Source organism: Rhinatrema bivittatum, chromosome 5 (assembly GCF_901001135.1).
Source record: "Rhinatrema bivittatum chromosome 5, aRhiBiv1.1, whole genome shotgun sequence".
Classification (NCBI taxonomy): Eukaryota; Metazoa; Chordata; class Amphibia; order Gymnophiona; family Rhinatrematidae; genus Rhinatrema; species Rhinatrema bivittatum.
In genome coordinates, this window is record NC_042619.1 from 312,985,849 (window position 1) to 313,009,668 (window position 23,820).

Here is a 23,820-nt window from a genome sequence, read left to right on the forward strand (position 1 = left end):
CTGCCTGTGGACTTCTCTGCCTGCCGCCTGCCTCTGGATTGTCGCCTTGGTTCCTGTTGTTTGCTGCCTGCCTTGACCCGGACTGCCTGTGGACTTCTTTGCCTGCCGCCTGCCTCTGGATTGTCGCCTATGCCAGCACTCCAGAGTCTCTACGAGACAAGGTAAGCGGTCTTTTGTCTTGGTTCCACTACTAACCGTAACACCTTGTTCTTCTTCTAGTCACCCAATCAAAAAAATCGATCAGATTTGTTTGACCAGACTGTACTTTCCAGCCTCCTCCTTGCTACCATTTTTGTGAAACAGGATCACAATCGTCCTCCAGTCTTGCGGCACTATTTCCATCTACAAAGATCTATTGAACAGGTCCTTCAACAGACCCACCAACACTTCATGGAGCCCCCTACCTATCCTGGGATGTAGCGCATCCAGCCCTATGGCCTTGTCCATTTTCAGTTTTCCTAGTTCAACCCAATCACTCTCTTCTGTAAATGGGGATGTATTGTATCTACCCCACTATGAACTGTACTCCTGCTAGCCAGTAACAGTCTTTCTCCAATGTCTTCCTTAGTGAAAACCAGACTGAAGTTTTTAATTACTATTTCTGCTATTTCTTCCTTTTTCTCCATACCTTGCTCCTTGTCTCCTTTCAGTCTTACAATGCCACCTCTGGTCTTCCTCCTTTCTCTGATACCTGAAAAATGTTTTGCCACCACGCTTTACGTCTTTGGTGATCTTTCCTTCCACTCGAGCTTTTGCAATCCTGATTTCTTTCCTCATTTCCTTCAGTTTCACCAGGTATTCTTCCCTATCTTCTTTTTGAGTTCCTTTGAACTTTTTTCATTACTGATCTTTTTTCCTTTATTTTTTCAGCCACTGCCTTGGAGAACCATATCGGTTTCTTTTTTTCTCTTACTTTTATGTACTTTTTTTACATAAAGGTTTGTCACCTTTATTATAGCTCCTTTTAATTTGGCTCACTGTTGTTCCATCTCCTCTCAGCCTTCTAGCGCCTTCTCAAAGGACAAAACCATACAATAGTCTGTGTTTTTGAAATCTTGAACCTTGATTTTCATGTGACTTTCCTCTTTCTTGGCTGTTATATCAAACCATACCAACTGATGATCACTAGGGCCCAATGGGCATTTGAAATACTGATTCCATTTGTAGTAGATCCAGTAGCACTCCTCCACTCGTGGGTTCCCGCACCATTTGTCTGAGCATAGCCCCTTGAAAGGCATCCATAATTTCTCTACTTCTTGCAGATTCTGCAGCAGGGATGCTCCAATTCAAATCCAGCAGATTAAAACCTCCAATGAACATCACTTTTTCCTTCCTTCTCACCTTTTATGTCTTCAGCCAGATCTCTATCCTGATCTTTTCTTTGATTCGAAGGTCTGTAGACCACACCAGTGTAAATGGAAGTGTCATCATCTTTTTTTTTTTTTTTAAGACAATCCACATTGCTTCTTCATTCCCTGTGCCCTCTGCATTTCAGTTGCTCAGATGTTGCTTTTGACATAAAGAGCTACTCCTTCCCAATTTCTGTCTTCTCTGTCCTTTCTGTACAATTTATAGCCCGATAAGGCTGTATCCCATTCATGAGACTCAATGAACTATGTTTCTGTAATAACAACAATATGCAAGTCTGCCTCCACCTTTAGGGCCTGCAGATCTGGAATTTTATTGCCCAGACTTTGAGCATTTGTGCTCATAGCTTTCCAGCTTTTCTCAGTTGACTTCCTGCTCTTCCTGTATACCTTTTCTGCTCTTTTGAGCTGATTTTTGTTAATTCCTCCACCCACTTCCTGTATGTCAGGGGTGACATTCCAGTTTTCTTCTGCCACTCCTATTCTCAACATTTCTCTTCAAATGATCAGACCAAAGTACCAGTTAACCACTAAAGCTGACCATCCAGTCCAAGTTACTCTGATTCCATTACCAAATCAAGGCCCATCATGTCCCCAATCTTCCTCAAAGATCCTAACCTTTGTTTGGCCCCCAGCCTTCTCAAATGGTCCTGCACCCACTAAGCCCCCAATCATGCCAAAAGCACATCCACCTCTAGGCCTGTAATCCCCTACATGCTCTATAGGCAACCTTTCAGAAAACTCTGCAGGGAATATTAATGGATTCTTAATGTGTGTTCCGACTGATGTTTTAGTAATGTAGGTAACTCACCACCTGGCCCCTGATGTAATGATGATGCTACATCTGTAGACTATGACAATGACATCCAGACCCACAGTTTCAGCAAGGCATTGCTCCAGCACTGTGAAGCAAATGGGACGAACTCAACCACCTTCCGTTTTCCTCCGACAGGCACAGATTTTGGAGCACTTTTCTCAGGTGCTGCTTTTAATGCCTTGATAACAATAGTTGATGTGTTTGATGGTCCTACAGGTGATTCCGTTGATAAACACATTTCTTTGCTACATGCCCTCCTTTGCTGCCATGGATTTTCTTGTACAGTAGGTCCCAAAGAGCACATTGGAGTTTTTAGTATCAGCTCCAGAATTTTGGCCTTTTCTTGTTGAATGAAGTCAAATAACTGTTGTAGTTGTGTCACTCCTTCTACAGTGCTTGGTTCTGCCTCTGGCTCTGATTCCTCTGCAATTTGATCCGTCTTCTATTTCTGCTTCTCCTCCCCTTCCTGAGGCATCCAAAGCATGTGCATTTGCTATGGTTTGTCCTCCTGGGTCTCTCTTTATCTCCTCTTCCTTGTTTCCCCTCGCAATTGATAACCCCATGTGCTAGGTGTACTTTTATATAGTTGTGAAGCAATTGTGGAGCTTAAAGGAAAAGAGAACCAGGGATGCTCATTTTAGCACATACATACTATTTTGTGGTAGCCCAGGGTTTCCCAACCGTCTCCTGTGAGCACACCTATCCAGTTTTCAGGATTGCCACAATAAATATACATGAGGTAGTTTTGCATACCCTAGACCTCCAATATATGCAAATATCTCATTATGGACATCCTGAAAACCTTAATTGGAGCAGATTGGGAGGGAACTGGGGAAGGCCTATTTGCATTGCTGCGCGTTGGTTTTTAAAATCCCCCCCCCCCCCCGCAAGCATGAGTCCTGACCCACCCATACATGCGCATGGATATTAAAATCCGGCGCGCATGTGCACACGGGAACCATATTTTATAGCATGCACACGGCGCCGCGCGCGTGTTATAAAATTGCCGCGTCCATATGCTTGTCCCAAGAACTGCATCCTGATGGATGCCCGCGCACTTGTTTTAAAATTGACCCCAAAATTAATATAAAATGAGTATAAAAATTCTTGGATAGAAGTAACATCTTCCATGTATGAGATAACTGAGGTGCCTTATTTCCTATATCTGCATTATGAATTCTAATTTGCCAAAGAAAATATCTCAGGCCACAGAGTGGCAATAAGGAATCATTTTGTTGTGCTTGAGGTGAAAGGGAGTTTAGCTTCTTGAAGTAGTTCTCCAGTGTTTGAATTTGCATTGTGTATATTCTGTTTTGACTTCCACACTAATGGACCATTCAAGTTACTTTCCCTATACTTTATAGCAGCCCCAAGCTTAGGCACAGGCAACTGCCTAGGGTGCCAAACTTTCAAGGCACCAAATAAGTAGAATGAAGAGGAACCTGTTTCACAGGGCCACTACTGTGGCTCTCCATCCAGCCCTCTCCCACCCTGACTTTCCAGTCCTGCCTATGGGTGACAAAGTCTTAAATCTGATCCTGCTCTATAGGAATCCCCCCCCCCCACTCCCCTCTCTGCTCCCCCAAAAAGCCCAACTTCATTTATGAAGACTAAGCTGCATTTTTTTTCTTTTTGTGATACTGGCATAGAAATTGTTTTGTTGTCTTTTGATGTGAAGACAAGAAACAATGAGAGTTTCATAGGCTATTTTTGCTGTGTGCTAAACACGACAAACTGAAGGGTGTAAACATATAATGTGAATCAGTAAGCCTGGTAAGAAGGCTGTACTCGTTGTGGAATAGAATACAACTCCAACACAAGCACAAGAACTAGTTTGACTGCAATAGCAAACACTTTTTAACGGCACCTCCCTAACCTCCCTCTTCAGCAGCCATGCACGGCTGACCCATGCTCTACTACGCACATAACAAGCTCATTCTCTGGTGATATTTAATGCCCCAAATTTAGCATTTCTTGTAAATAAAATAAAATGAAGGCATGTAGAGGCACTCTTGATATTACTTTCACATGCACCCAACACACTCTCTTGTTCTATTACTTGTCCTAGTTTCTCTCAAACTGCTTGAGGCAGTGTTCTCATAGGAAAGGAGCCTGGGCTAACCTTTTTAGTGGATTTTGCAAGCTAAACTGCCAGAGCCGTGTCTCTTTTTGGTACCTACTTGGCACTTCAGGTTTGCAGCATTTTTAAGGAAAAAGACATCAGCCAAATAAAATTGAATTATACAGTTTCATTTCATTATAATTCATTTTATTTCCTGCAGAAAATAATTTTGGGACACTCTGCCAGAAATTTGCACATCTAGTGTGCTGTTTAACCAGCTTTCCATCCTGAGAATGGATGCTCCCACTGGATTGATGTGGTTCACCGAATCACTCCTGAGCACACAGCAAGCAAAAGAAAGGACAGGAAAAGTTCTTTCCAAGTGAATTTCCTTTCTATAATCAGTAATATAAAACTTCAGGCATTAAATAAATAGGTGGTGGAGGCTTAATAGCCAAGCCCATGAGCACAGCAAATCTCGAACATCTGTTTCCAGTTTCTGCTTTGAAGTTTTCCTACTGTAATGTCAGTTTTTACCACATGTCAAGATGAGCTTTTCTAAAGATCTGGAATAATCTCTGCTACACATATGGAGTGCAGTTGTCAAAAGGAATTTACCCGGGTAACTAAGAAGTTACCCCTGGTGAATCGCTGGGGCCTCCTCTCCCTCTAGCAGCAAACTCTAGCTGCCAGGTTTGAATAGGCAGTCAGCTTTAGCTGTGAAAAAAGGGGGAGCTCCCAGAGGGAAAACACGCAGAGAAAGTCCTCCCGTGTACTTTCCTGTGTGGCCTGTGCCAGTAGTTAAGCAGATGCAAAGTTGTGAGTACTTTTCGGGCCTGCTTGAAAGTTGTTCCCTTCGAGGGCAATACTGAAAGGCATTTTTGTAGGTTAAAAAACAGCATTTAGGGCAGGGGAAGTATAGGCTTTTTGAAAACTGCCCACCACCTCTGCATATGAAAATGCGTGCGCAGTGCCAGTACATGCAATGTTTTTACGTGCAGAGAGAGGAGGCATTCTTGGGAGTGGAGTCGGGGAGGTGTTAGCACTGAACGCACATACACATGTAATTCTGCTGGATCAAAATACACAAATAGCTGCGGCAGGTCTGTGCGCATACATTTCCTGGCCCAATTTTCAAAGGGAAAGTTTTCCCTTTGAAAAATTGATGTGAAGTCTGCAGGTACAAAGGGCCGTGCACAGTTTTACAATTGCCCTCCATCAGGCTAAGTAGCTAGATACCCTGAAATGTGGACGAATATGCATGAATGTGTGTGTGTGTGTGTGCATTTATTTTACATTTTGATACAGCTATTTCACTGAATGTATCAGCTGGATGGAAGAAAACTGGGAGCACTCACCCTTCTTACCTGCCCTTCAATCTCTCTGGTCCCATCTTTCCCTTCTATGTTGCTCTTCCATTGTCCCACCTATACCTCGGTTCACCTTTCACTCGTTCCTCTCTAGTTCAGTTCTCTTCCCCTGCATCCTCCTCCATCTTTCTCTCTTTCCCCTTATCTCTCTAATATTCTTCTCGGCCCCATGGATTCCTGACTCCCCCATCGCCTTCCTTAACCTTGGCAGATACCTCCATTCTACTTTCACAGGTTTACCCCTTCAAATTTCTCTTCTCCTTCCCCTCTTCTTACTCCTTTCAGGTTCTACTTTCTCTCTCCCCCCTCTCATACCCTGCCTTCAAATTCCTGCCTTTTTCATCCCAGTTCCTCTTTCCCCCCCTCCCTTCACAATCCCCACTCCCTCTCCCTCTGTTAACCCTTTCTGGTTCCTACCTTCTTCCCCCCACCCCAATCAGGTTGCTCCCCTTCCCCTCTCTTTCCTTTCCTTTTCCTTTGCTTCTCTGTGAGGAAGAGTGAGTGCCTGCTCCCCTGTCTGAAACAGAAAGGGCATGAATGCAGGACAGGCGCGATTGCTCACCGTGTCCCCGTACTGCCGGCCCCCGCTCTTACTGCTGTAGAAAGCAGTAGGAGAGAGCAGCTCCCCTTCATTCAGTGGCAGCGGCCGTGGCTCAGTTCACCCACAGCTGCTCTTCCTCCTCCTTTCTGAAGCCAGACGGGGCTAGGAAAAGTGCTGCCACAATGTATAGGCACCTGCTGTCCCAGTCCGAGCCCGCGTATTGGTGATGCGCAAGGATGTTAGTGACTTGGCTGCCAGCTAGCGGATGCCTTTTGTTTCATTCTTGACGTGATCTCAATGTTTACATTTGTAAAGCTGCTTTAGTTTAGTGTTATAATCAATCTAGGCAAATCAGGGCGCTGCTGTGCTGAGCCTTAGCAGAACTCCATGCAGGTGTCACAGTGGACATACAATGTATGAAGACACTGCACAAACAGTTCAAGGAAAGAGATTCTAAAACAATAGTGGACAATGGTCATATGCTAAAAATGTGAAAATATAAGAAATAGAATACATCCACCCCAAAGAGAAAGCAGATATCAGAATAAGACCAAAGGAGGAAATGAGAAAGTCAGGAAGCAGGCTGGCCGATAATGTGAAGGATCCAGCTAGGGCTGCTGCTTTAAATCTGTGCCAGGTGGTTTGGACAGGAGAATGGCAAATCATCTTTCCCAAGGTCACAGCTAATCTTGCCTGCCTGAACCAATTCATAACTGGAATCAAATTTTCAGTGAATTTATCTCACAGGAGTGTCTCTAAGTCTGCAAAATATTTAGGTGGCACAAAACCTTTAGAAGCCATGCATGTAGCTTTCACAGTGTGATGTGCCAACCATATTCAACAGTTCTTTTCTCCTTCTGTATAGGTATAATACTGTATTTTCACATTCTACGCCTAGGGGGATGTTTTCAATCAAATCCACTGAGTTCAGATGCTGGTTTAATCAAGCCTTCCAATTTATTCTTTTCCAAATGCAGGTGATTTTACTGCATTTAAATACAAGAAAATGAAATTTCAGAGTTTTAGTTGGAAAGTCCTGATATGTATGAGAGGCAAGTGAATAGGGAGGAACAGAACGGCTTTTTTGGTTGATGAAAAGTTGGGAGGGCTGCTTGAATTACTATTGCTCAGTGGTGGTATTTCCCCAATCCAGGTCGGGCTTTCAGAATAACTGCAGTGAATGCCCTATAAGATAATTTGCATATGTTTGCGTATTTTGGGTTATCCTGGGAGTACTTAGGGACAGCATTTGGGAACCAGTGCTCTATGCCGAGGCTCTGTCTGTCAGTCATCCTTCTGAACTGCAGGCGCGTCAGCACAGAGAGGAAGGAACAATATCGGCTTTCAAAGAGAGTGCGGTTACACGATTCATGGAGAATTAAGGCGGCAAAAACAAAACGGCTGCGCGTGGGGTTTGGCTGAAGGTTGGTCTTCTCTGTGTGAAACGTATATTGAAACCAAGCAATTGTGGCAGGATTAAAGTAGAAAAAAAGGCTGGGGTACTCTCCATCCTCCTTTCATATTCTAAAATCTCCTCCCTTACCATCCCATCTCCTCCTGCCACCTTGCTGCCTCCATGTCGCTCACTTCCCTAGCCTGCATCTCCTCCTTTCTCCTCCTCTGCCATCTTTCACTTTCCTTCCCCCTTTCTCTCTCCAACATTTTCCTATCCCCGTCCCTCTGTCTACCTCCCACCAGTTGGCAGGAGAGAGAGAGTCCTTAAAAGCGCTAACATGCCTGACTGCACAGTTCAATATACTGTTTGAGTAGTAATGAGCTGGCAGACCCTGAATTTCTCTGAGCCTAGTGAACTGAGTTACATTGCAGAGGAGAGTTGATGCTTCTGCTAGTTGTGATACGGAAAGCTCTGCCGTGGAAGTGTGGCTCATTTGGAAGTGTCATGATACCGTCCCACTTCAACTCTCCAGGAGAGTGAGAAGAGCTCCGTTTCAGGATGTGTTAGCAGCTTCCTTCTCAGCGTGGTGCTGTAGGACAAGGGAAGTCTGCTTTTAAATAGAGATGTGCATTACTTTGTCACGAATTAGGAAATTTCAACGAAATTGCCAGATCACTCACAAACAAAAAAAAATCAAACCATATTAGAGATGTGAATCGTGTCCTCGATCGTCTTAACGATCGATTTCGGCTGGGAGGGGGAGGGAATCGTATTGTTGCCGTTTGGGGGGGTAAAATATCGTGAAAAATCGTGAAAAATCGTGAAAAATCGAAAAAACGTAAAATCGCAAAACCGGCACATTAAAACCCCCTAAAACCCACCCCCGACCCTTTAAATTAAATCCCCCACCCAAATGACTTAAATAACCTGCGGGTCCAGTGGCGGTCCGGAACGGCAGCGGTCCGGAACGGGCTCCTGCTACTGAATCTTGTTGTCTTCAGCCGGCGCCATTTTCCAAAATGGCGCCGAAAAATGGCGGCGGCCATAGACGAACACGATTGGACGGCAGGAGGTCCTTCCGGACCCCCGCTGGACTTTTGGCAAGTCTTGTGGGGGTCAGGAGGCCCCCCCCCCCAAGCTGGCCAAAAGTTCCTGGAGGTCCAGCGGGGGTCAGGGAGCGATTTCCCGCCGCGAATCGTTTTCGTACGGAAAATGGCGCCGGCAGGAGATCGACTGCAGGAGGTCGTTCAGCGAGGGTTCCGGCGCCTCGCTGAACGACCTCTCCCAGAGGCAGCCCCGAGGAGCGGGGAGCCGGCAAAATAGGACTTCAGGAGGGCACCGGACCAGCCCTAGCAGCGCGGTAAGCCAGGAGACCAAGTCCCTGTGGAGTGTGCATGCTGGCCCCCGAAGAGCGGGTACCAGGCAGGGTCCAGAGTCCATCCGGTAATGAAACCACAGGATCATGGAGATAGGAGCTCGTAGAGAAGTAGTGGAACTTGTTGCCAAGTCGGCTAGCTGAGGGTGAAGGTGGAGCTTAAGAATCCTTATCCAATGACATCATCAATCAAGGACGCCCCCGAGGTTCCCGTGGAAGAGGCTTCAAAAGAGGGCCCGGTGGCGCGCGCACACGCCTAGGAAGATCCAGAGTCAGCATGGATGGCGGCAGCGTCTCGACCGCCATGAGGAGCCATGGGGAATGCAGTGGCGAAGGCTAGCTCGCGCTGCGAGCAGGCCCGTAGAGGGAAGCAGGACGGTGCAGGATGTGAATAGATGCAGTCGTAGCCGTCTGCGACCAACGGTCATAACTACTACATATCAGCATTTTTTTATTTGTAAGGAAACTTATATCCAGTAAGCTTACAGTGATGATTTGACAGAAACATTTTCTTCTTTATTAGAAAATACATATATAGAAATTAGTGCCATTGACACTAATGGCTAAATTTTAAATCCCCTGTGTGCAGGGAAAATGGGGGTTATGTGTGAGGCTGGGCCTTGCACGCACCTCGCGCATCTTCAAATGGACCCGGCCATGCGCGTAACTCCTGTTACACGCAGATGTGCTGGGCCCAAGAAAAGAGGCGGGGAGGGGCGGGGCTGGAGGCTGCTGGTACAGCGGCCATTTGTCATTGTGCCAGGGGATCTCGTCCAGCAGGCAACTTACGCCAGTTTAGGAGCTGGCATTGAGTTCTACAAAAAGGAAACAAAATAAGGTAGGGCCATCTAAGGGGTCGGGGAGAAGAGGGGAAGAGGGAGGGAGGGAAGGTAGGTAGGGGGGTAGGAAAGTTCCTTCCTAGTATGCTCCCCCTTGTGTGCGCCGCCCTGGATTTTATAACATGCACGCGCATGTTATAAAATTGCACATCCATGAGCGCGTGCGCGCATGTATTTTAAAACATATCTACCCTTATATGCTCAGGAATGCTGTTGAACTCAACACAGAAAATCAGAAATTCACCACGTAGAAATGCTAAACAAAATGCAGTTTCCAGCATTATCAAAGGTCTTGCATAGGCATCCAAGAAAGCTTTTTCTTCTTCAGGGAAATGCTGCAAAATAATTTATAGTTTGAGGGAAGACTAATCTTTCAGAATAATAAATGTGGATAGATATAACTTCATAGAAAGTTAATTGTGTTTCTGCAAAGACTAGTTGAAAACATGTGGAAATGATCTCTCATAAAGGTCTGTTTGCAACTCCAAGGGTGTACATGCACATGAGGCAGAAGGGAGAATGAGAACTGGCATGGGGCACATACAACCTTGGATTTCTTTCCTACATCCTTGTCTAAATCCCCTCCAAATGTTCTCATTAGCTACCGGTGGTGGCCGATGTCTATTTGTCATTGTGCAATGATACCATCAAAATATAAAGAAATCAGGGATGCGAAATGATTATAGAGGTTGAGAGGGAGGAGAGATAGGGAGCAATGGAGGGAGAAGTCTGGAGAAAGGGTAGCAGATGGAGGGGATGAGAGCAGTGACAATTGTGTCCATCACCTCACCTGTTTTTTGCCCACCAGCTGCCGCTGTTAGCCACAAAAGTGAGATTCATTTTACAAGCTGCATGTGACAAAGAGAACTCTTGTGCTTGAAAACGTACGCATCAATGAGTTTATAAGGTGCCACCAGTCTCTGTATGCTTAGTAAGATCAATTTAGCATCTTTTCCAGCAATCTGCATTGCACAGAAATAAGACAGAGGAGGCTCAAAGCCTTTTACCAAAGATCTTAAACCAAAGAAACATTTAAGAATGGGGATCTGCTCACCTGCATTTTAGTTCTCATTAGAAGAGGAAGGCAAGAGGTATATCTAAACTAGTGTATATGCTGTAATATTCAGTTAAGCCTGTACTGGTGTACCTATTTTCATATCGTAGGTGTCCATATTTCTTTGTATAATTATGACGTTAGTAAACACAGAAAGGTGAATTTTAAAAGGCGTGCAAGTGCCAAAATTGGGAGATCCGTGCTGATCTGTGAATATATTGGAGGATAAAGAGGCATGGTGTGGGCGGGGCCTGGGCGTTCGAGATGTGCACGCAACTCCTTCCGCGCCAGGTCCAGTGCCGGGTAACTTCACTTCTGCTATGGAGGAGGTGTATGTAAAAAACAAAAATCAACAGGTACAGGCATCTATGAGGGGTCTGAAGGGTCTGAGGTAACTGGGTGAGTGAAGGGGTTTTTCGGAGGACTGAGCTGTAGACTGGACGAACTGGTGGATGAACTAGTCAAACTGGTCATGGCGTAGATGAGCGCCTATTATAAAATTCTCTCACTTCGGTGAGTCAAATCCGAGCTTAAAGTATGCACACATATACACGTGCCTAGGCTTTTTATACCATACAGGTGTATGTGCGTGCATGCTATAAAATGGCATGTGTTTTTGGACACACAGCGAGGCACTTGTGTATAGTGCGTCCGCACAACTGTCCCTGGGTTTCTTTCCATTTTGTGTCTAAGAATGTACTCGACTTAGTAGTGTTTATCCACATAGTGAATCTTATATCTGAGTCACTGATTTGTATGTTCTTATTTGCTGAGAGCTATTTACTATTTTTACTTCATGTATATGTTCCCATATAGAAACGTTTCATACCAAAAAAGGTCATATTGACCGGTTAGGGCAATTCATGTTTTTTGTGCACAGAACATCGAGATGAAATGTTTCAATAGCACTATAAGGATTTTCTCTCATCATATTTCTATGTTGGCATTTTTTTATATTAATTTTTATAGCCATTTTCTTGGCCTCCGATTAAAAATAAACTGTACTACTAGCATTATAATTTTCACTGTAATACTTTTGTAATGGAGGAGATACCTACAGTGTTAGAGAAGCTTAGATCCCTATCACTTGGTTGTCTGGGTGCAGTAAATGCCACAGAGTGCTTTTAATGAATTACTACTTACTGGAACATTCAAATCCACTGCCTCTGTAGCCCGATTTACATTTGCATTTATAAGATCCTTGAGAATTGAGGCATTCGGCATGGTGGCTGCACTTGTGGGTGTTCACAGCACATTCATTTGTATCTGCAAGAATGCAAGACATTTAAGAAAGACTCTCGGCACTTTCTGCATTGGGTTTCTCTAGACATCTTAAGCTAGAAAGATCTAGCAAATATATGACATCATTCAATTCTCCTTTTCCTCCCTTGTTTTCACCCACTCAAACACCATCACAAGGCTATGGGGGCTCTTAAGATCCCGGTTCACCTACAGTAACTTTCAGTGGGGTAACTCTAAATATCTGCTAGGCAGACTGGATGGGCTATTTTTATTTTGGTCTTTATCTGCTGTCATTTACTACGTTAACTGATGTATAGCCCATGTGTGCTGGCACCGTTGTTATTGCACGGACACAGGCTATTATATTACCTCATGCAGATTATAACATATTAATAACTTGCATTTTTATAGTGGTACTGGATGTATGCAGTGCTGCACAATGGTGGAAAGCATTTGGGTATTACATGTCTCTGCCCCAAAACGTTTACAGTTTATGAGGTGAATTTTAGGAGTTGCTCGCATTAAAAGGCCCATATGCGCGAGCATATGGGTTGAGCGCAAGCAATTCTTATTTTAAAATGGGCAAATTATGCACATAGCTGCATGTGCGTGAGCAACAGATTTGCGCAAAAAAAAAAATGGGTGGATTCGGGATGGGTCGGGGCATTCCATTACAGGGCCAACATTTATGTGCATAAATCCCAATTTTAAAACTGGCAAATGCAGCACGCGTTGGACTGTTACTTGCACATATTTACTTCTGCTCTTTTTCAGGTGCAAGTCAGAATAAAACTTGTTATAGCCAAAAATTGCCTGGGAGAGGGGTCTGGGTAAACTAGGGTGAATGCAGGCTGAAGAACCTGAGGGTCTTGATGACCTAGAGATAGTCTGGGCAAACTGGTGGACTAAGTGGGAAAACTGGTTATTTTCTTTATGCGCGCATGTTTGAAAATGTGCTCACTTACGTGTCTAACAGCTGATAAGTCCTAAGGAAAGATACGCAAATGTTTCCTCATGTAACCACTTAAAATTAGGAGCACATACACACGGAAGTCACATTTAATATTATACACTTACAATTTAAAATTCCAGCATACGTGGACGTGCACGCTTGTTTTAGAGTTACCGTTCCTGTGGGTATTTGAGTCAATAAGAGATTGGTAAGAAGGTTCTGAATCAGAGCATGTTGTAACAATGATTTGCCACTGTTGCAATAGGTAAAGATTCTTGGGGTGGTGGTAGATTCTTCTCTGACATTGAGGCCTTATAGTCGGCCAATTGCAAGAGCAGCTTTCTATAAATTGAAGTTATTAAGGCCACTAAATTGTTTGCTCGTCAATGATCTTTCTTGTACTGTACTCCAATCCCTGGTATTAGGTAGGACATCTAGATTACTGTAACAGCTTGTGGGTGGGTTTGCCCAAAACCTGATGCAAGTTTTACATCTGGTTCAGCAGGCATTGAGTGGATTGGGACTACATGCTTCTCTCTTGATATATCTGCACTGGCATCCTATTCTATGGAGAGCAGAGTTCAGCTTGTTGATACCCACAAACTGATGTATTGGGGTTATGCATTTTTTTTAATTAAAAAAAAAAAATATATTGGTATAATTCAGTGCGATCTTTGTGATCCACTGTGCTTGCTTATTAGTGATTCCCTCCCCTTGAGAGCATAAGCTTCCATGAACTCGAGCGAGGGCTTTTGTCGCTGCTGCACCTTTTCTTTGGAATGGTCTTCCAGTTAATGTTCGAGAGCAAAGTGACATTAAGATTTTTGGAAGTGTGTTAAGATGTTTTTTAAATACGTTTTTAATATAAACCTGTAATGACTAACATTTGATTGTATGAGCTGTGTTTGTGTTCCAGTGATACGTTAAGTATATGATTGTTACCTGGGCTGCTCTAGGCATATTTATTGGAAGGCGGGGGCTATAAGATTTTTAAATAAATAAAGTGATTTGCCCAAGAAGGGGAATGTGAACCCTGGCTTCGCTGGTTCTTCATCCAGTCTTCTAACCACTAGATCACATTTTACCCTATTAAAATGGCAGGAAGAAGCCCTGCTGAGGTTCTGATTCATATTATTGTCCCAGTATAAAGTACTGTTACACATTGGATCCAAATATTATTCATCCACCTGTAATTGCTTAATAATAATATTAATGATCGTCCTTATGATTCACATGAATTCAGCTGATACTCTTAAACTACAGTAAAAGAGAGCTGGCTGTGACCTGGGCTTTATTCACTCATCCACATGTCAACCATCTCCATCTGACTATAAAGTTTTCAAATGGCACTAAATAAATGATAATATGCAAAGGTTTAAGGAGGAACAAAAAATGCAGCAAAAGTCTTACCAACACAGTCATATCTTCCATTAACATAGTTTAGTTCATAACCAATCTGACACTTGCAATAGTAGCTCCCAAATGTATTGACACATCGGCGGTTCAAAGGGCAAATCGCTTTGCCAGTAGAGCATTCATCAATATCTGGAAGGAAAAGCATGGAAGTCAGCAACATTAGAATTGCAAGGGTAACTGTCTTTAAAACAGATGAGCATGGGTCCAGTAAAACTTTCTATTTTTTGAATTATAATCTCTCTTCTTTCTGGAAATGAAGGGCTGAATTGCGCGGTCTTACACAAAGGGAGTGTCTGGCAACGAGAGAATCTCCAAAAAGGAAGACAGTCTTATTTTGAGGTATAGGCAGAGTATATCTGGATGCTGTCTCCCAGAACAAGGAGTGACGTTCTGAATGAGGGCTGAAACACTTCATGGGAATCATTCCATACCCATAGAACTGGGAGGAAAAGAGAGAGAGATTATTATATCCGATCATTAGTTTGGGTGGGGGGGGGGGGGGGGGGGGGGGGGGGGGGGGCGAAAGGGGAATATAAAAGGAAGGTTCCTCTCTCTCTCTACCCCTTTTATTGTTGGAGGAAATGGAGATACTAATCAAGCTTGTTTTTTTCCCTTTAAGTACACTGGTATATTGTCTGCTGCTAAGTGGGATTTCTAAGAGTGGTGGGGAATGGAAGTGGTAGATAGACTCTACTCAGATGACTTCTTATATAGATTCTGTTACTTAATGTGTATAAGAACCAAATATCCTCCAGGGATTTGTTTGCTGTATGTTGAATTTAATAAAGAGTTTTAAACAACAGTACAAGCCAACCCCCCCCCCCCAAAAAAAAAAAAAAAGCCGCAGATCCAGATAATTCAGCTAGATTAAAGTTTCTGCAACTTCTAGATCACAAAAAAAATTCTCAAAAATGCCCCTACGCAGGCAAAATCCTGTGCAATGGAGACAGTGTAGCTTTGTCCAAAAGGGTGGAATTTAGGAATCAGGCAAAAATCTCTCAGTGCTTTTTCTAAACATTTTTGCTTGTGTATTTTTTTATGGTATTTGATGTTACTTGTAAGCCACTGCGGGTCCTTTTTGGAGGATGGCAGAATATAAATGTTAAATGAAAAAAAAAAAAAAAAACCATACTCCAACTTCAGAGTATCTTCTTTATATTTGTGTGCAGAGAGCATGCCACAAAAGAGGACAACAAGGCAGTTTGAGGGACAACGACAACCAGCATAAGAAGCTGCAGCATAACCCCAGGTACAGGAGAGAGAATTCTATGAATACAATTAGATAAGAGAAAAACAAAGAAAGGGTGTCCTAGAGAAGGAGTTTCTGAATGGGGGAGAATTTGGACTTCAGAGCCAGCCAGAGTTCTGAAGAGGAAAGGGGGCAGAGAGAGAGAGAAAACCAAACAGGATGGGGAACTGGCCGGATGGCAGTGAAAGTGCCCGCAAGTTATACCTGGAAAAGAGGTAGAGAGGCTGGTTGGGAGAAGAGAAAGCCTGGTGCAGCTAAGAATCTGGCAAGCTCTCAGGGCCCAGTGAGGCCTACCTAAGAGTGGAGAAGCTTGAGAGGAAAGAGAGGGAGATGGCAGGCTTAGCAAGGCCCCCCTGTTGCTATTGTTATTGTTTACTGACTACAGAAGAGGACATAATCCTCAGGAATAAATAAATCCTTTGGGTCATCACCCAGCAAGCCTTCCTTTTCTGCGTTCTTTTCTGCGGTCTCTTCTGGCATTTGTCTGGGAAAGCAGGGGGTCACACGTGGTCCCAACAGCGTGGATTTCCGAGAGATGGGGAGGATATACTTCCAGGGCCCAGGATGTAGCAGGAGAACTCTTATGTGAGTGAAAGTCTCTGTAAATGTAGGTGTGGATAGATGTAAATGACAAATAAGCAAACGGGAAACTGGTGAGATGTTTCCAACAAACTTTACTGCTGCAGATCTTCAGAAGTAATCATTTGGCATCATACAAACTTGTTCTTTGATACAGCCATTTCTCAACTCAGTTCCCAAACTTCTCTGAATCTGTAAATGTGTCCATCAGCATGATGGGTTCCTGAAATTATTTCACCTTCCAAGGCTTGGAAAAGTGAAAATCTCAGGTTGGACATGGCGTCCTAGATGTTGGTGAAATCCCTTCCCAAAAAATACTTGCGATCCAAGAGTTCTCCATAATTTCAAAACTCCTACTCTTCTTCACTCATCCTAGGTTGAAGACTGCAGTGGGGTTTGTACTCTTACTCATAATTCTCCTCTCCAGATGACAACAACTCTCAGAAGAAACACCTTCACTTCTCCACTCGGTGGGCAAACCCTTTTTCTTTACTCACTTCTGGGCAGGAAGATTGGCAGCATAAACTTCTTACCAAACTAAAAGCAAAACTCTTCACAAAAAAATACCAACATGAAGCTCCTCTGCAGCAAGTCACCACTGTCCATCCACTGGATGCAGGCTGGAATCAGCAGGTCTTGTCCTATCTTTGCAAGGCAGAGACTGTTCCCACTGAGCCAAGGCTAGAGATTCATAAGAAAACTCCAAGAATGAATTCCAAAAATGTCTTAACTCAAAATGAGTCAACCCCTACCACAAAAGTTGTGTATATACCTCCTTCCTATTCTATGTAACCAGCACCAGAAATAGGGAGGAAAACCCCAAAATAAAACACACCGTCTGCTTCTTCCAACTAAGATGAAGGAAGCAGTCCAGCAACAATTGGGGGGGGGGGGGGGGGGGGGGGGGGGGGGGCTTTCCAGTCTTTATCATCAAGTGTCACATGTATGATTTTTACCCACCGGTGAGAGGTTGTATGTGTTCATCCAGAGCAAAAAGCTCCTGGCTCTCAGAGAACAAGTCCAATCTCTAGAGGCTTGAGTGGCAGGCCTGAAAGAGCTAAGGCAGACAGAGAGGTATATAGATTTGACCTTCAAGAACATAGTAATCATGTCCCAACTCCAGTCTGGCAGCCCTGGTGCTGCCTTGGATAAGGTAGGTCTAGTCAGAGAACATTACCCTGGTGTAGCAGGAAGTGATAATGTAGCAAGGACCTGTTTTCCAGGTGATACATTGTCCTCTTGCACTGAGTATGAGTCTCCCAGAGCTACTGCCCAGGAGGGACGGGTTAGATTTGCTGTCATAGTTGATGATTTGATTATTAGAAATGTAGATAGTTGGGTGGCTGGTGAATGTGAGGACTGCCTGGTAACTTACCTGCCTGGTGTGAAGGTGATGGACCTGATGCTTCACTTAGATAGGATTTTAGACAGTGCTGGGAAGGAGCCAGCTTTCATGGTATGTGTGGGCACCAACGACACAGGAAAATGTGGAAGGGAGGTTTAGGCTTTTAGGTAGAAAACTGAAATCCAGAACCTCTAGGTTAGCATTCTCTGAAATGCTCCCTGTTCTAAGTGCAGGTACCCAGAGGCAGGCAGAGCTCCAGAGTCTCAATGTGTGGTTGAGATGATGGTGCAGGGAAAAGAGGGATTTTATAAGGAACTGGGCAACCTTTTGGGGAAGGGGGTGTCTTTTCTGAAAGGACATGCTCCACCTTAACCAGAGTGGAACTGGGCTGCTGTCACTAACTTATAAGAACATAAGATATGCCATACTGGGTAGGGATGTGAATCGTTTTTTAACGATTAAAATTATCGTCCGATAATTTTAATATCGTCTTAAATCGTTATAGAACACGATACAATAGAAATTCTAACGATTTATCGTTAAAAATCGTTAAATCGTGTTAGTGCGCACTAACGGGAGTTAGTGCGCACTAACTCGAGTTAGTGCGCACTAACTGAAAATGATACAAATTGACACTTTCCAGGTCAGTAAAGGTCAGTTAGGAATGAATATGTGTTCCTATTGGCTGGCTGCCCTCTTATCTATTGATGTTAACCAGGTTCCCACTGAGGTGATGGTTGGGGGGATGGGAAATGGAAATGGAAACTCAGGAACACTAACAGAAAATGATACAAATTATTGACACTATCCAGGTCAGTAAAGGTCAGTTAGGAATGAATATGTATTCCTATTGGCTGGCTGCCCTCTTATCTATTGATGTTACCAAGGTTCCAACTGAGGTGATGGTTGGGGGGATGGGAAATGAAAACTGTTGGTAGTTGACAAAAAAAGTAATGTGATCAGTCAATATGACTAGAACCTGTGCCCTATTCCTGATACCAGGGGTGTTGTGATCTTCCTGCACTCAGTGCCCTATCCCTGATACCAGTCTGAGACAGCTCCCTCCCTGCATTACTAGTGAGAGGCTGGCTTCACAGACAGGGGGGAGCTGCCTGACCCTCACTCCTGACTTCCCCCATGTCCCAGCTAGTGAATGGTGTGTGGGTGAGGGGGGGGAATATGGTGAAGTCTGAGACAGCTCCCTCCCTGCATTACTAGTGAGAGGCTGGCTTCACAGACAGGGGGGAGCTGCCTGACCCTCACACCTGACTTCCCCCATGTCCCAGCTAGTGAATGGTGTGTGGGTGAGGGGGGGGGGGAGGATGGTGAAGTCTGAGACAGCTCCCTCCCTGCAATACTAGTGAGAGGCTGGCTTCACAGACAGGGGGGAGCTGCCTGACCCTCACTCCTGACTTCCCCCATGTCCCAGCTAGTGAAAGGTGTGTGGGTGAGGGGGGGGGGGGGAGGATGGTGAAGTCTGAGACAGCTCCCTCCCTGCATTACTAGTGTGAGGCTGGCTTCACAGACAGGGGGGAGCTGCCTGACCCTCACTCCTGACTTCCCCCATGTCCCAGCTAGTGAATGGTGTGTGGGTGAGGGGGGGGGGGGAGGATGGTGAAGTCTGAGACAGCTCCCTCCCTGCATTACTAGTGAGAGGCTGGCTTCACAGACAGGGGGGAGCTGCCTGACCCTCACTCCTGACTTCCCCCATGTCCCAGCTAGTGAATGGTGTGTGGGTGAGGGGGGGGGGGGAGGATGGTGAAGTCTGAGACAGCTCCCTCCCTGCAATACTAGTGAGAGGCTGGCTTCACAGACAGGGGGGAGCTGCCTGACCCTCACTCCTGACTTCCCCCATGTCCCAGCTAGTGAATGGTGTGTGGGTGAGGGGGGGGGGAGGATGGTGAAGTCTGAGACAGCTCCCTCCCTGCATTACTAGTGAGAGGCTGGCTTCACAGACAGGGGGGAGCTGCCTGCCCCTCCCTCCTGACTTCCCCCATGTCCCAGCTAGTGAATGGTGTGTGGGTGGGGGGGGGGGGGGAGGATGGTGAAGTCTGAGACAGCTCCCTCCCTGCATTACTAGTGTGAGGCTGGCTTCACAGACAGGGGGGAGCTGCCTGACCCTCACTCCTGACTTCCCCCATGTCCCAGCTAGTGAATGGTGTGTGGGTGAGGGGGGGGGGGGGGGAGGATGGTGAAGTCTGAGACAGCTCCCTCCCTGCATTACTAGTGAGAGGCTGGCTTCACAGACAGGGGGGAGCTACCTGACCCTCACTCCTCCGGGGTATTGTGATCTTCCTGCACACAGTGCCCTATCCCTGATACCAGGGGTGTTGTGATCTTCCTGCATGCAGTGCCCTATCCCTATTAATACCAGGAGTGTTGTGATCTTCCTGCACGCAGTGCCCTATCCCTAATACCAAGGGTGTTGTGATCTTCCTGCACACAGTGCCCTATCCCTGATACCAGGGGTGTTGTGATCTTCCTGCATGCAGTGCCCTATCCCTATTAATACCAGGAGTGTTGTGATCTTCCTGCACGCAGTGCCCTATCCCTAATACCAAGGGTGTTGTGATCTTCCTGCACACAGTGCCCTATTCCTGATACCAGGAGTGTTGTGATCTTCCTGCATGCAGTGCCCTATCCCTGATACCGGGATGTGTGCAAGAAGATCCCAACACCCCCGGTATCAGGAATAGGGCACTGTGTGCAGGAAGATCACAACACTCCTGGTATTAATAGGGATAGGGCACTGTGTACATGAAGATCACAACACCCCTGGTGCCAGGGTTAGGGCACTGTGTGCAGGAAGATCACAACACTCCTGGTATTAATAGGGATAGGGCACTGTGTGCAGGAAGATCACAACACCCCTGGTGCCAGGGTTAGGGCACTGTGTGCAGGAAGATCACAACACTCCTGGTATTAATAGGGATAGGGCACTGTGTGCAGGAAGATCACAACAACCCTGGTGCCAGGGTTAGGGCACTGTGTGCAGGAAGATCACAACTCTCCTGGTATTAATAGGGATAGGGCACTGTGTGCAGGAAGATCACAACAACCCTGGTGCCAGGGTTAGGGCACTGTGTGCAGGAAGATCACAACACTCTTGGTATTAATAGGGATAGGGCACTGTGTGCAGGAAGATCACAACACCCCTGGTGCCAGGGTTAGGGCACTGTGTGCAGGAAGATCACAACACTCCTGGTATTAATAGGGATAGGGCACTGTGTGCAGGAAGATCACAACACCCCTGGTGCCAGGGTTAGGGCAATGTGTGCAGGAAGATCACAACACTCCTGGTATTAATAGGGATAGGGCACTGTGTGCAGGAAGATCACAACACCCCTGGTGCCAGGGTTAGGGCACTGTGTGCAGGAAGATCACAACACTCCTGGTATTAATAGGGATAGGGCACTGTGTGCAGGAAGATCACAACACTCCTGGTATTAATAGGGATAGGGCACTGTGTGCAGGAAGATCACAACACCCCTGGTGCCAGGGTTAGGGCACTGTGTGCAGGAAGATCACAACACTCCTGGTATTAATAGGGATAGGACACTGTGTGCAGGAAGATCACAACACTCCTGGTATTAATAGGGATAGGGCACTGTGTGCAGGAAGATCACAACACCCCTGGTGCCAGGGTTAGGGCACTGTGTGCAGGAAGATCACAACACTCCTGGTATTAATAGGGATAGGGCACTGTGTGCAGGAAGATCACAATACCCCTGGTATCAGGGTTAGGGCACAAGTTCTAGTCACATTGATCACATTACTTGTTTTGTCAAGCTACCAACTGTTTCCATTTCCCATCCCCCATATACTGTCAGTGGGAAGCTTGGTAACATGAATAAATAAGAGGGCAGCCAATAGGAATACATATTCATTCCTAAACTGACCTTAACTGACCTGAAAAGTGTCAAATTGTATCATTTTCAGTTAGTGCGCACTAACTCCCGTTAGTGCGCACTAACTCGAGTTAGTGCGCACTAATCGGAAAAAAACGATTTTTAACGATTTTTTAACTAAAAAATCGTGCCTAACACGATTTTCTTGCCCTGCCACACGATTTCTATCGTTAAGACGATATGGAAAACGATTCACATCTCTAATACTGGGTCAGACCAAGAGTCCATCAAGCCCAGCATCCTGTTTCCAACAATGGCCAAGCCAAGTTGCAAGTACCTGGCAAGTACCCAAACAAATAGATCTCAAGTTACTATTCCTTATTAATTAATAGCAGTTTATGGATTTTTCCTCTAGGAACTTATTCAAACCTGTTTTAAACCCAGTTACACTAACTGCCATAGCCACATCCTCTGGCAATGAATTATGTCGCTGAATGAAAAATAAATTTCTTTGATTTGTTTTAAATGAGCTACTTCCTAACTTCATGGAGTGCTCTTCTGTTATCTGAGAGAGTAAATCACTGATTTACATTAACCTGCCCGTCCTTGCATTGATTTTGTAGACCTGTGTCATATCCCCCCTAGTCATCTCTTCTCTAATCTGAACTGCCCTAACTTCTTTAGCCTTTCCTCATAGGGGAGCTGTTCCATATTCCTTTTCATTTTGGTTGCCCTTCTCTACTCTTTCTCCTGTGTAACTATATCTTTTTTTAATTGCGGCAACCAGAATTGCACACAGTATTCAGCATGTGGTCTCACCATGGAGCAATACAGAGGCATTGTGACATCCTCTGTTTTATTTTCCATTCCCTAATAATTCCTAACATTCTGTTTGCTTTTTTGACCACAACCACCCTGAGCCGACGATTTCAATGTATTATCCACTATGATGCCTAGATCTCTTTTCTGGGTGGTAACTCCTAAGATAGAATCTAACATTGTGTAACTACAGCAAGGGTTATTTTTCTCTATATGCATCACCTTGCACTTTTCCACATTAAATTTCATCTGCTATTAGAAAGTCCAATCTTCTAGTCTCACAAGGTCCTCCTGCAATTTATCACAATCTACTTTAGATTTAACTATGCTGCATAATTTTGTTTTATCCTCAAATCTGATCACCTCACTAGTTGTCATACCCCTTTCCAGATCATTTATAAAGGTATTAAAAAGCACTGGTCCAAGTACAGATGCCTGAGGCACTCCATTGTTTACCTTTTTCCATTGTGAATACAGGCCATTTAATCCTACTCTCTGTTTCCTGTCTTTTAAAGTTTGCAATCCACAAAAGGACATCGCCTCCTATCCCATGACGTTTTAGTTTTCTTAGAAGCCTCTAATGAGGGACTTTGATGAATGTCTTCTGAAAATCCAAATACACCTCATCTACTGGTTCATCTTTGTCCACATATTTATTCACCCCTTCAAAGAAATGTAGGAGATTTGTGAGGCAAGACTTCCCTTGGGTAAATCCATGCTGGCTGCCTCCCATTAAACAATGTCTATCTAAATGTTTTGTGATTTTATTCTTTATAACAGTTTCCATGATTTTTCTCAGCACTGAAGTCAAGCTCACTGGCCTAGTTTCCCAGATCATCCCTGGAGCCCTTTTTATGTTGTGTCGGAGGTGGACCCTTGGGCTGAGGTGGTGTTGACGCAACCCATAGGCGAGGACCTACGGGTCGCCACCATCAGCAGGTGAAGTGGGCTGAAGCTGGAGGCTGCTGGAGCTTCACCTATACCAGCCCTCGTTCCCCTCAGGTTGAGCCTTTGGGTGCCGGGGCCGGCAGGACTTAGGTGGGCCTCAGAGTTCGTTATGGATGGAAGGTTGTTCAGCCCAGAGACAGCAGCCAGTAGATGGCATAGTCCTATCCTGGACAGGATTCGGTACAGGAACTCAGGCGCCAAAGGAATGATAAGTAACTGGAGGCGCTCAAGCAAAGGAAGGCTTAAGCCTTGTAAGTCCACGTCCAGAGAATAGGTGTCACTGACAGGCGAGGATCAGAGCCAGCAGCAAGTGGAAGTTGTGGCAAGCAGTGTAGAACTCTGGACAAAGGAGAGTCTGTAACATAGTCATTCAAAGCAATGGTCAGGGCACAGAGAAGGCAGGCGTAGTCAATCAAAGCAATAGTCAAGACACGGAGAAGGCAGGCATAGTCAATTAAAGCAATGATCAGGGCGTGGAGAAGGCAGACGTGGTCAGATATAGCAAAGGTCTGGGGCTGGAGAGAAGCTGAAGAGTAGTCAGGCATAGTGGAGGTCCAGGGCTGGAGAGAAACTGAAGAGTAGTCAGATGTAGCGGAGGTCC

General features: G+C 45.1%; 1 protein-coding gene across 2 annotated transcripts in view; it reads right to left on the reverse strand.

The window, feature by feature from the left end:
* The window catches only part of EGFL6 (EGF like domain multiple 6), a 149,488-nt gene that overhangs the window by 53,325 nt on the left and 72,343 nt on the right, over positions 1-23,820 (reverse strand). Inside the window, exons 6-7 of one of the 2 annotated variants that reach the window (XM_029604335.1) lie at positions 14,426-14,560; positions 11,965-12,087 (exon numbers count right to left, since the gene is read on the reverse strand). In XM_029604335.1, the coding sequence (XP_029460195.1) occupies positions 11,965-12,087; positions 14,426-14,560 (258 nt within the window). The remainder of the gene's footprint in view (positions 1-11,964; positions 12,088-14,425; positions 14,561-23,820) is intronic. The other variant, XM_029604336.1, reaches the window with a different exon arrangement.